The sequence below is a fragment of the Bos indicus x Bos taurus genome, chromosome 23 (assembly GCF_003369695.1).
Source record: "Bos indicus x Bos taurus breed Angus x Brahman F1 hybrid chromosome 23, Bos_hybrid_MaternalHap_v2.0, whole genome shotgun sequence".
In the NCBI taxonomy this organism is placed as follows: Eukaryota; Metazoa; Chordata; class Mammalia; order Artiodactyla; family Bovidae; genus Bos; species Bos indicus x Bos taurus.
Window position 1 is genome coordinate 40855584 of NC_040098.1, and position 13401 is coordinate 40868984.

A 13401-nucleotide genomic window follows, 5' to 3' on the forward strand; every position below is an offset into this window, starting at 1 on the left:
TATTTGTGTATTCATTAGCCCAGTTGTATCCAACACTTTTCGACCCCATGGACTATATGGACTTTAGCCCCCCAGGCTCCTCTGTCCATGGAATTTTCCAGGCAAGAATACTGGAGTAGGTTGCCATTTCCTACTCCAGGGAATCTTCCCGACTCAGGGATCAAAGCCCTGTCTCTTGCATCTCCTGCATTGGCAGGAGGATTCTTTACCACTGCACCATCTGGAAAGCTGAATATGTGACTCCTCACACCCCAATTTTTTCCTGTTCCTTTTTTTGAAATCCCATCAGCCAAACCCATGCCTCCCAAACTGAATATTGGAGTGTTCTTTGGAGAAACCAAATGGTGGCAGAGAAAGCCTTCTATATGTTGCCATTTGGAGTTCCAAGAGCAAAAGTTTGGTTTACCAGCTTATCACTCCACCCTGAAGCCTATTAAGAGTAGAAAAGCTTATGGAAAGAAGTCCCCTACACAAAAGTGAAATCTATAAATCTCAATCTATGAGTTGTGGAGCATAATAATTGATGAGTATTTGACAATTAAAAAGATAATTGGATAGATGATATACAGAAAACCTGGGGGGCTCCCCAGGCGGCACTAGGGGTAAAGAACACACCTGCCAATGAAGGAGGCATGGGAACCTGGGTCTCCTGCATCACAGGCGGGTTTATTACTGTCTGTACTACCAGGGAAGACTGAACTCTACTTCTAAAAAAGATCCTGCTGCAACTGCTGCTAAGTCGCTTCAGTCGTGTCCGACTCTGTGCGACCCCATAGATGGCAGCCCACCAGGCTCCCCCGTCCCTGGGATTCTCCAGGCAAGAACACTGGAATGGGTTGCCATTTCCTTCCCCAATGCATGAAAGTGAAAAGTGAAAGTGAAGTCACTCAGTCGTGTCCGACTCTTAGCGACCCCATGGACTGCAGCCTACCAGGCTCCTCCGTCCATGGGATTTTCCAGGCAAGAGTACTGGAGTGGGGTGCCATCGCCTTCTCTGAAAAAAGATCCTGAGGAGGCTGCAAAGGAAGAGCAGGCTGCTGCTGAGAAAGGCTGTCACCTAGGGAGAATTTCAGGGTGAATGGACTGCTCCAGCTCCTGGGCTGACGGCTACTCAGCCTGAGGGCACAGACTGGTCTCAAGGCGCACAGGTGCCCCCTGTGGACACAGACCAGCAGTTCCCTGCTGAGGACTGGAGCGCTCATCCGGCCACTGGAGTCTCATCCGCAGCTTCCACCACTCAGGACCCTGAATGAGGAAGAGCCACCTCCGAGTGGGGCTTAAGCTGTCCTCCTACAGACTCTTCAACAGAGAGAGGAAATAAGGATGACAGAAAAGAAACTGTGAAAAAAATAACAAGAAAAAAAAAAAAAAGACCCAGGACAGGAAACATTAATCACAGTTACTACTCAGCCCATCACCGAATAATATTTAGAGTCATAATAATATCAACACAGTTATTTTAACCAGAACTTGTGATGTATTTACTATGAGAGAACAGGAAATAGAGGAAGTGGGGGAAGGGATGTCAGCTCAGGGCTGATCTCGTTAAGTCAGTCAGTTGTTGACATCTCAAACTGGAACTTCTGTTCTGTTATTCTGAGTCATGGGATGAGCGTGTGACCTGAGCTCAGCAAGTTGGACGGGCTCACCTGGGACTTGGAAACTTGAACCAGTGACCCAGGGATGGCACAAATGTAATGCCAGCAGAGATCCCTGATAAGACTTTTGATTAGCTCTTGCTGCCTGCATGTCTTCCTTTAAGTCCAGAGACTGATGTTCTTCTAGTAAATTCCTCTTACATGTTAAGTTAGCAAGGGCTGGTTTGTGATCCTTCTACTAAAGAAACTTGATTGGATCCAGCTATTAAAAAGTCATCGATGGCTTTACCTGAGTAGTTCCTTGGGGTGAAGGGCGAAAGGCTGATTGAAGGTGAGGAAGTAGACACAGTACTTGCATTCTCATCTTCCAGGAGTTTATTTTGGAAGAGGAGGCATTAGGAAAGTAGCTAATAATTGTAAGCCATGTTTGAATCCATGAAGGAAATGGCAACTCACTCCAGGATTCCTGCCTGGAGAATTCCGTGGACAGAGGAGCCTGGAAGGCTACAGTCCATGGGGTCATAAAGAGTCGGACATGACTGAGCGACTAACATTTTCACTTTTTCTGTGTTAGGGTAACTGAAGAGTTCCTAAAAATTGGGCAGCTGTGCAGCTGTTGTTTCAGAATTGATTTCTCTAATCTTTAGTGATATTTAGTTTATCAACATATTTCAACTATTCTTTTTAGTAATATTGACAAACCCACTGCCTGATGGCAAATTGCTTTTGTCTGAGCTGATATGCTGGTGGAAAATAATTTGAAAAAAAGTATATAACCACTACCAGAAGTTTCATCTGAAAAGACGTTCCATGCACCAAATAAAAGATTAAATATTAAGATAATTTGATCTCTAACTTTTAGAAATACACATAAAACAAGGTATCTTTTCCTTCTCTAGCCAAACTTGGAGCAAGTCACTATATGATGCTTTTCTGCCCTCCAGCGGTTGTCACACAGCATTAAGAAATTTATCATCTGCTCTATAATATTGTTTAAGAATACATTCTCTTCATAACAGAATTTTAGGAATTCAAAGTGATTTATAAATGTGTCAGCATCCATAGAGGCACACGATATTCTTGAAAATGGGCAGACTCATAAAGCAACACTCTCAGTGCAAACTGACTTCAGACAACCAGTAGGTGGAGGAATTTCCAAAGCTAAGAACCACCACACTCTCCAAACCCGATTTCAGAACCTGAGATCTTAAAAATCATGCCTCCAATTTTGTCCATTTTATACGGACAGAAACCAAGAACTGTTGACTAGCTCTGAGTTGTGTATACATATACGCTGCTGTTGTTGCCTTGCTAAGTCGTGTGCAACTCTTTTGCAGCCCCATGGACTGCAACTCTTCTGCGGCCCCATGGATTGTAGTCTGCCAGGCTCAGGCTCTTCTGTCCATGGGATTCTACAGGCAAGAAAACTGGAGTGGGTTGCCATTTCCTTCTCCAGGTTATCTTCCCGACTCAAGGATTGAACGCATGTCTCCTGCTTGACGGGCATGTTCTTTACCATTGTGCCACCTGGGAAGCCCATATATATATACACAGTGCCCAGGAAATTCCAGTAAAAGGAAAGACTGTTTTAGGTTAGGATTAGATTTTACTTGTGAGATATGAGAACTGGGGGTGAGGTGAGAGCTTTTTAGGTATGAATGGTTCGATCCTTGGGTTGGGAAGATTCCCCTTGAGAAGGGAATGGCTACCCACTCCAGTGATCATGCCTTGAGAATTCCATGGATAGAGGTTACAGTCCATGGGGTTGCAAAGAGTCGGACACGACTGAGTGACTTTCACTTTCAACTTTCAAGCTTGAGATAAAAAGCTGAAACTGAGTAGGGTGACTATGATGTAAGGGAGGAAAGAAGCCAGAAAGAGAGCGCCCCGGTGAGATGTTGGAAAGTGTTACGATATACAGAAGGGTCAAGAAAGGGGGCTGAGTTTGGCTTTCATACAGTCAGCAATGGAACACTGTTACGAAACACAAAGAAAATATTTATAAACTATCGAGTGTTGATACATCATGATGTACATGAAAACCATTGATTTGCCTCTGTCTGCACGACTGAACAACTTCACTTTCACTTTTCACTTTCATGCATGGGAGAAGGAAATGGCAACCCACTCCATCGTTCTTGCTTAAAGAATCCCAGGGACGGTGGAGCCTGGTGGGCTGCCGTCTATGGGGTTGCACAGAGTCGGACATGACTGAAGCGACTTAGCAGCAGCAGCAGCTGCTGCTGCTCCTTTATTTATTAACACTGGAAGCAACGAACCCAAGGGGAAAAACCATGGAAGCTTTTGACCACCAGATCAATTTAGCCCTCATCTCACTAACTCAGATTCTTTCCTTGAAATTTCCCCCTTGACCTTGCACACCTCCTGCCGAACTTCTTCCTGAGTTCCCTCCACAGCCCCATTATTACTGCTTTTACATGGTTTTTCTTATCTTCATGATAAAGTGGGATTCCCCCTGAAGGCCGATTTGGAGTCATAACATGTAGGACATTAACTGAAACGTCGTATCAACTTCATCTAATGCCAACTCTGTTCTTGGCCCCCATCATCCTTTTTAAAGAATGAAAAATTCCATAATTCTGCTGGTTTCTTCTCCATTTTCTCCGTTATCAGAGAGTTTTGTTGATCTGTACACTCTTCTAAATTTAATATCCTGGCTCATTTGACTCTCATTTGCTAACCATGATGACATACGTGCTTTTTATACAGTAGGCTGCCCCACCGCCACTCTGTCAGCTTTGTGCCTAAATAGGCCATATCATATTTTTACCTATCAGACTGGGAACATCACTAAGATTGGTGGTACCCAGTGTTGATGAGATATGGAAAAACAGGTTCACTCATAGTTTGTGGAAGTGTAAGATTGCACAGCTTTTTAAAAGGACAATTTGGCAGTATCCATTAACATTAAAAACCCTAGACTTGTGACTCATTAATCCGCCTTTTAGAAATCTACCTTATAGAAATATAAGCACAAGGGTATAAAGATGCAAGTCAAGCATATTTCCTGTAGGATTATTTATAATATTAAAACAATAAAAAAATGAGCTAGTCATCAAAATTAAAAGATTAGAAAGCAGAATGATAGTATAACTTGTCAACAAATCCAATAACTAGTTTTCAGAAAAGAAAAAACAATACATAAAATTCTGGTAATGCTAATTAAGAAAAAAGAAGAAATTACAACTAAAACATTATTAAAAAGTATATGTTTTTTTGAATGTCTTTAAAATGATTGGATGTTTAGTAATCACTAAAAACTATGAGAAATGTAATAATCAAGTGCTCATGTTTAGTCTGATAAATTCAAACAATAATAAGAACAGAAAGAGTGAAGTTTTTTTCTCCTCTAACCCCATACTCCAAAGATAGCCTTTCTATATTTTTTTCTGTTATAATGATGATGAAAATAATATTGACTAAAACATCTATAATTTCTACTATGTGGTATACATATACTTAACTTATATGCAGAGTACATCATGAGAAATGCTGGGCTGGAGGAAGCACAAGCTGGAATCAAGATTGCTGGGAGAAATATCAATAACCTCAGATACGCAGATGACACCACCCTTATGGCAGAAAGTGAAGAAGAACTAAAGAGCCTCTTGGAAAGCGAAAGAGGAGAGTGAAAAAGTTGGCTTAAAGCTCAACATTCAGAAAACTAAGATCATGGCATCTGGTCCCATCACTTCATGGGAAATAGATGGGGAAACAGTAGAAACAGTGTCAGACTTTATTTTTGGGGGGCTCCAAAATCACTGCAGATGGTGACTGCAGCCATGAAATTAAAAGACGCTTACTCCTTGGAAGGAAAGTTATGACCAACCTAGACAGCATATTCAAAAGCAGAGACATTACTTTGCCAACAAAGGTCTGTCTAGTCAAAGCTATGGTTTTTCCAGTGGTCATGCATGGATGTAAGAGTTGGACTATAAAGAAAGCTGAGCGCCAAAGAATTGATGCTTTTGAACTGTGGTGTTGAAGACTCTTGAGAGTCCTTGGATTGCAAGGAGATCCAACTAGTCCATCCTAAAGGAGATCGGTCCTGGGTGTTCATTGGAAGGACTGATGCTGAAGCTGAAACTCCAATACTTTGGCCACCTGGTGCGAAGAACTGACTCATTGGAAAAGACCCTAATGCTGGAAAAGATTGAGGGCAGGAGGAGAAGGGGACGACAGAGGATGAGATGGTTGGATGGCATCACTGACTCAATGAACATGGGTTTGCGTAAACTCCGGGAGTTGGTGATGAACAGGGAGGCCTGGCATGCTGTGGTTCATAGGGTGGCAAAGACTTGGACAGGACTGAGCGACTGAACTGAACTGAACTGATACATATATTAATTCATTTACTCCCAAAAACAACCCAAAGGGAAGGTAAATACTATTATCATCATCACTACATTAAAGATAAACAAACCAAAGTGTAGAGAAGCGATTTTTCCCCTCAAAATCATATAGCCAGTAAATGATAAAACTAGGATCCATACTGTCAACCACTAACCCATACTAAATTGACTCATTGGAAAGGACCCTGATGCTGGGAAAGATTGAGGGCAGGAGGAGAAGGGGGAGCGACAGAGGATGAGATGGTTGCATGGCATCAGTGACTCATGGACATGAGTTTAAACAAACTGGGAGATAGTGAAGGACAGGGAAGCCTGGCGGGCTGCAGTCTATGTGGTTGCAAAGAGTTGGACACAACTTAGAGACTGAAGAGTAACAACAATACTAAATTGTCTCTCACCCAATATATACATACCTTTATGTACAAATATAGGGTTTCCCAGGTGGCATAGTGGTAAAGAATCCACCTGCCAATGTAGGAGACACAAGAGACTTGACTTCAAACCCTGGGGTGGGAAGATTCCCCCGGAGAAGGAAATGACTCACTCCAGTATTCTTACCTGGGAAATCCCAAGGACAGAGGAGCCTGGTGGGCTTCAGTCCATGGCATCACAAAGAGTCAGATATGACTGAGCACACTTATGCAAATACAGTTCTTTTAATTGATATATATTTTAATAGAAATATTCTTACAATGTTTTTCTAATACATGCTCATTTTACTTAATGTATTCTGTACACCTTTTAAATTCTTAAAAGGTATTTCTAATGACTGAATCAGTAAAAACATGGGCTTCCTTGGCTGGCATATTAATTTTGGTAGGTTAATGTTCTCTGATAAATAAATCCAACTGTGTAATAGCTTCGGTCAGTTCAGTTCAGTCGCTCAGTCATGTCCGACTCTTTGCGACCCCATGAATCGCAGCACACCAGGCCTCCCTGTCCATCACCAACTTCCAGAGTTCACTCAGACTCACGTCCATCGAGTCAGTGATGCCATCCAGCCATCTCATCCTCTGTCTTCCCCTTCTCCTCCTGCCCCCAATCCCTCCCAGCATCAGAGTCTTTTCCAATGAGTCAACTCTTCGCATGAGCTGGCCAAAGTACTGGCGTTTCAGCTTCAGCAACATTCCCTCCACAAGTTAAGTTTATCTCCCATGTAATTGCTTAAAGCAGGTCAGTGGGTGGCTGTCTTCCATATTGTGATTCAAGGACCAAGGCTCCTTCTGTTATTCTTGCATAACAGGAGCATATTGTTATCTGCATGATTAAGGCTGGTTGCCACATTCAGGATACGACTGGTAGAAGGGAAATGGAACATAAGAAAATATGTGCTCTTCCAAGATGAAGTCCTGAAGTGGGATTTGCGTTACTTAATACTCACGTTCCCTCAAGGAGCATCTATTCTCATGGCCATCAGACTGCAGTGGAGACTGGGAAATGTAGCCTAGTAAGGAAAGAAGGATAGATTTTGGTGGACAACTAAGTGACTCTGACACAGTCTTGTTGTATTTTGTTTAATTATATTTTAAAAACATTTGACACACTGATCTCATATTAAAAGAATAACGTCTTTAAAAGTGTCACAGGTATTTGTCAAGTGGGCACATCTCTGGTTAGTGGCATATTCAGAATGAAGATTGTATTTTCTGGTTCCATGCCAAAGCTCTTTCTAATTAGTGCAACACTTACTTTTTGTGAAGAGTTAATGAAGCTTGAACTTTTTTTCCCCCTGAAGATAAGTTTTATTGGCAATATGTCTGTCTAGTAGATGTCGAAGAGAGACTTATTTCTGTAAACTATACAGTATGGAATTAATTTGAGAAAATAGTTGTCTAGCCAGTTGGTAGAAACAGCCTGCAGAACGTAGACCATATTGCTGGTGTAATTATTTTAGATGCTAACAAAGGAACATTTTGATAACTCTCTAGAGAACCAGATTTTAATTGTTAATCTTAGGACATCACCCCCTGAATTCCACATCCAGTGAATGGGCTTATATTAACATTCTTCTTAAAGGCTTCAGATAATTACATGTGACCCATGAATGAACATATAGTAAAGTAGTGACCCCTTATTTAGTCAGATAATTTGCATGGGTAATTTGGATACCTGAGGTTTTCAAATACTGTTTCTTTCCCAATAGGCATATACAATTGCTTTCTTTTTGCTTACATTAGTCAGATAAATATAAAAATCTGTTTTGATTTGCCATTAGAGTTAGAGCTAAAAAAGTGAAATTCATGATGGTGGAGGAAACTCCTGGTTATTTTATCCAACTTTTCTCTATCTCAGGATATGGAAAAACAAAAATATATATATTATATATCTAAAACTTACACCCCCTTTAAATATGTTTCCATAAACTTGTATCATTTTCCTGAAGATACATATTGTACATGGCTCTTGTAAAATATTTCTCTGGACCTCTATACATCTTTTATAATGCTACAGGACAATGTCTTCAAATATCCATAAAGGATTATAGATTTTATCATGCTTGATTGCAGAAGGCAATTACTGCCCCAGAACTGACCGTCTGCATCTAACTAACTCTGATCTTTTCTCTATAGCTTTAAAGTTGAAGGGGAATATCGGCGGTATGCAGGGCAGGCTGCTGGGCAATGTGTGCCATTAGCTCACCCCTGCTAGGGATGTGTGCCATTCATTATGTGTGGGCATGACTATGCCCCATAGAGAACATGAGCAGCAAAGTAGTCTTCCCAAACGAATCTCACTCTTACCAAATAAATCTATAGAACTGTTATGTTCATGGGAAGATTTCCTATTTTAAGTTTACTGACTTAGGAGCTGAAATGAGGGTGAGGAGTTATTATTTAAAATAACAAAAAACTTTAAATGTATATCTTCTGATTAGCTTCCAGGATGAAATACTGACACCATGGGAAGTTACTAATTGAATTTTAATTAAAAAAAACCCTTGTGATATTGGTGAATGAGACTTAATAATTAGTATCATGGCTAAGTAAGCATGGTTGATGACGTATTTCATCTGGATCTTCATGTCAGCAAGAGGTATCTTTTTTTTTTTTAACTATGATGATCCTAAAAAACAATAAAAGTGGACTTAGAACCCAAATATTCAAAGTTGTAGTTTTAGGCAAAAATTATCTTTAAATATAAATACCTTGTTCTGGAGGGAAACCTGGAAAAAGTTCTCTACCAATAAGCAAACAGTCCTTCATTAGTTACCTATTCTGTGCCAAGTTACTAAACAGCACAGGAATAAAAAATCATTTGGAGAAATATGAATTATTGAGGGCTGATCTGAGTTGGTTTACTTTCCACTTGTAACACAGATATAAGCTTCATCACACACAGAAACATTAAAATAGTTAAACTTGCAAAAGAAATCTGTGAAAGACTATAAAATCAACTTGTCTCGGTTGAGGCAATTAAAGCCTTTAAAATTATAACTGTATATCAAGTGGTACAGAGAGTGCCAATGGTTTAAAATAATTCTTTGGAAATGAACATGTTTCATAAAAGTCATTTAAAAATATATTTTACTTCTGAAATGATCCTTAAAGATTTGGTATCAGACACAATGAAAAGACTCCAAACCCGTATTCAACCGTCTATTCTCCACTTCCAACTAAGCATCACAAAGATGTGCTGAGTTAAACACGCTCAAGACTGAACCATGGTTTTCTCCAGCTCATGGTTCTCTTTCAGTGTTTCCTATCACAGGAAACGGCTGATTTTACATCTATGATGAAAGGTATGAGGAGACTGACTCAAACTAGAAATGCAGATGAGGAAAAGATGCTATGTGTGGGCAATGTGCATGCATCTTATCATGTTGAAAGGAGTTGGGACAGGCAGACTGAAATACTCTCTGGATACTTGGAGTTAAGAATCTGGAGGCGTCATCTACATAGAGGTGATAGATGAAGTCAAAGGAGATGGCTGAGCAGTTGAGAGGAAGGGGAAGATAAAAGGGACAAGAGTATGAGAAGTATATTGTGTATCGCCAAATCAAAGGAAGTTTAATGAGGAAAGGGCAGCATCAAGAATCTCAGGGCTTCCCTGATGGCTCAGTGGTAAAGAGTCTGCCTGCCAACGCAGGAGACACAGGTTCAATCCCTGATCCAGGAAGACCCCACATGCTGGGGGGCAACTAAGCCCATACGCCACAACTACAGCCTGCGCTGCAGAGCCCGGGAGCCACAACTCCTGAGCCCACGTGCACAGCTTCTGAAGCCTGTGCACTCTAGAGCCTGTGCTCAGAAACAAGAGAAGCCACCAGTGAGAAGCCTGTGCATGGCAACTAGAGAGTAGGCTCTGCTCACAGCAACTAGAGAAAAGCCCATGCAACAACGGAGACCCAGCACAGCTAAAAATAAATAAATAAAATTATTGGGGAAAAAATTCTCAGTGGATGAGAAATGAGATAAAGCCACTAAAGTTAATGACCTTCGAGAGTTTCTTCTCATGGACAGAGGAGCCTGGGAGGAAACAGACCACGGGGTCGCAAAAGAGTTGAACACGACTTAGCGACTAAACAACAACAAACTACAATATGAAAAACAGGTAAGCAATGAGGATTTATTGTATAGGATAGGGAATTATAGTCAATATTGTGTAATAATCTGTAATGGAATATAATCTGCAAAAAATATAACTGAATCACTACTCTGTATACCTGAAACTAATCCAATAGTGCAAATCAACTATACTTCAATTAAAGAAAAAACTCGATTCTAAAATTTTCTGACAGTCCTTCCTACTACATTTGGCTTTATCTGATGTTTAGAAGAAGTCTGTTCTTCAGGGAAGCTGATGGCATACTGGATAAATTCTCTAATTCAACTAGAAAGACTCAGCTCTCTTTCCTAAAGCTGACATATGAGCAAAGGGCAAATCAAAGAGGAAAAAAAAATGTTAACACCCTGAATTCATCACAGTATTTAAACAATTAGAATTTTACTTTATTTCAGAATAAGTTTACTGTTGAAAAAAAAGATATTTACTAAAGCCACAACATTATTCTTTTGGACAAAAACTTTTATAGCAAAACTGTGGTACACGAGCATTAGTAATCTGAGTACTATATGGTTATAGAAGATATTTAAAAAACAGAAATGATGTATTCCAAAGGCTGTAATAGGCACAATATATATGCTTGTACTGGGTCTGCAAGCATTATACTAGAATGCACTACAAGTGATCCAAGAAGTTGCAGGCTTTCAGCATCAGGTACTAAAAAGATAAAAAGGATTATCAGAGTTACTCTTCTATGGAAAAAGCATGTACTATCAATAACACAAAGCAGGAGCAGCGAGCCAAGCCAACAAACAATTCTTTAGATTTTAAAAGTTGTAATATAACTATGGCTTTTTAATTTTCATTTTTGAGACTGGTTAGCAAGTCTGGCAAGTGGAAAAGAAGAAAGTCTATAATAAAACGTTAAAGACACCACTTACAAGGCATCTGATATCTCACAGGTTCAAAACTGGAAAACAACCACTGAGCTTGTTCCTAGAGCAAAATTCTGAGGTATTAGAAAAACTCAAAACAAAAACACCCTGCTTCTTCCTATCAATGTTTTTGCATAAAAATCTTTATGCAGAGAAGTAAAAGTTTCCCAAGTGACATGGCAGAAAAATATTTAAGATGAATCATTAGAGTTTACTTTAGGTTTTTGGTAACTGTAAAGAATACAGGTCTTTTCAAGGACCAAGAAACTGGATATGTTAGTATGGAACTTTATGTTTTTAAAGCAAATATGTATTCAGGCTGGCAGTGTATTCATGCTGATAAAGGTGGTAAAAATAAGAAAACAGAAATCATACCTTTTTAGAGCATACTACTACTATATATATGGAAATTGCCTAAAAGGTAAAAATGTACATCTTAGATTCCCGAAGGTTTTATTTTCAACTAGCAATTAAACCTAAGTGTAAAAGTGAGCCATGCAGTACCTTCACCTCTCAGCTACTGTGAAAATGATATGAGGGGAACAGAATTCTCTTTTTTTCCCTTTAAATATGTAATGCTCACAAGTCATCATGTGGAACTCAAAATCACACACAAAGGCAAATCATGAAGAAATGTTAAATATTTCAAAAGCCCTCAGAGGTGTGCCAGAAACGATGCCGCTTCTACAGCACAGAATCGTTGGAGGCCAAAACTAAAGCAGTAGGTGCCACTGCAACGTCTAGGTCCTTAATGCTGCTGCTATTCGTGTTTCTTTTTTTCATGTTGGGGTGGGGATTCAGGTCAGGGGCTTTGGTGGTCTCTCAGAAACCATGATTTCTGTAGGTTCAGTGATTAGCTTGGCTCCATCCCAGGCTGTTTTGAACTGTTCAGGAACAGGAAATTCTCTCTGGAAAAAAGCAATAAGAGCAAGATTATTTAAACCAAGGCTTTGCAAACTGATGGATGGCTGATTAGAGTCATGCTCAGTCACTCAGGTGTGTCTGACTCTTTGCAACCCCATGGACTGTAGCCCGCCAGTCCATGGGACTGTTCTTCTGTCCATGGGATTTCCCAGCCCAGAATACTGGACTGGGTTGCCATTTCCTTCTCCAGGCAATCTTCCCGACCCAAGGATCAAACCTGCATCTCCTGCATTGGCAGGAGCCACCAGGGAAGCCCTGTTACATGGTGGACAAAGACATTTTAGAGATCCCAAACCTGCATGGTCATATGACAGCTCTGTGACTGCCTGCCAGCATCCTCATTAATGCTAGAACTTACTAAGAACCAGGTGTTCTGTGGAACACCAGGTATGAATGAACTCAAGTTAATCCCTACAAGAACACCGCTGCTGCTGCTGCTGCTGCTAAATCGCTTCAGTCGTGTCCGACTCTGTACGACCCCGTAGACGGCAGCCCACCAGGCTCCCCTGTCCCTGGGATTCTCCAGGCAAGAACGCTGGAGTGAGCTGCCATTGCCTTCTCTGACAAGAACACTAAGAACTAGATATTATTGAAATGCCACCTACAGGAAACAGAGGCCTGAGAGGTCAAGCCTCTGAGCAGCCAGAATTCAAACCTTAGACATCCTCTCTTACCCATGACTCTGCACCAGACTCAAACATGCACAACCATCAACTGGGGACCTTGTTGAAAGGCAGACTCTGCCTCAGCAGATCAAGGACATAGGATGACAGTCTATGTTTTCAACAAGTCCCCAGGGGATGCTGAGGCTGCTCCCCAGTCACACTGATAAGGGCTTTGTCCCAGTGTTATATCTATCTACTCTTTGATTACTTATAAAAATGTGCTGCAAGTTGTATATACATTTGTTATACATCCTGTTTTCCTACTCTTTCCATTGGGAAATACACGCACACATGCCACCCAGATACACTACACACCATATCCTCCTCCCTCCCTCACACACTCACACATACACAAAGAAAAATGCAGAATAGGGAATTCCCTGGTAGTCCAGTGGTTAGGGGG

General features: G+C 40.7%; 1 protein-coding gene across 1 annotated transcript in view; it reads right to left on the minus strand.

The window, feature by feature from the left end:
- Window positions 1–7471: 7471 nt before the first annotated feature.
- CAP2 (cyclase associated actin cytoskeleton regulatory protein 2) overlaps window positions 7472–13401 on the minus strand; it is a 140158-nt gene continuing 134228 nt past the window's right edge. Inside the window, exon 13 of the mRNA XM_027524018.1 lies at window positions 7472–12317. Within this exon, the coding sequence (XP_027379819.1) occupies window positions 12207–12317 (111 nt within the window). The 3' untranslated portion in view covers window positions 7472–12206. The remainder of the gene's footprint in view (window positions 12318–13401) is intronic.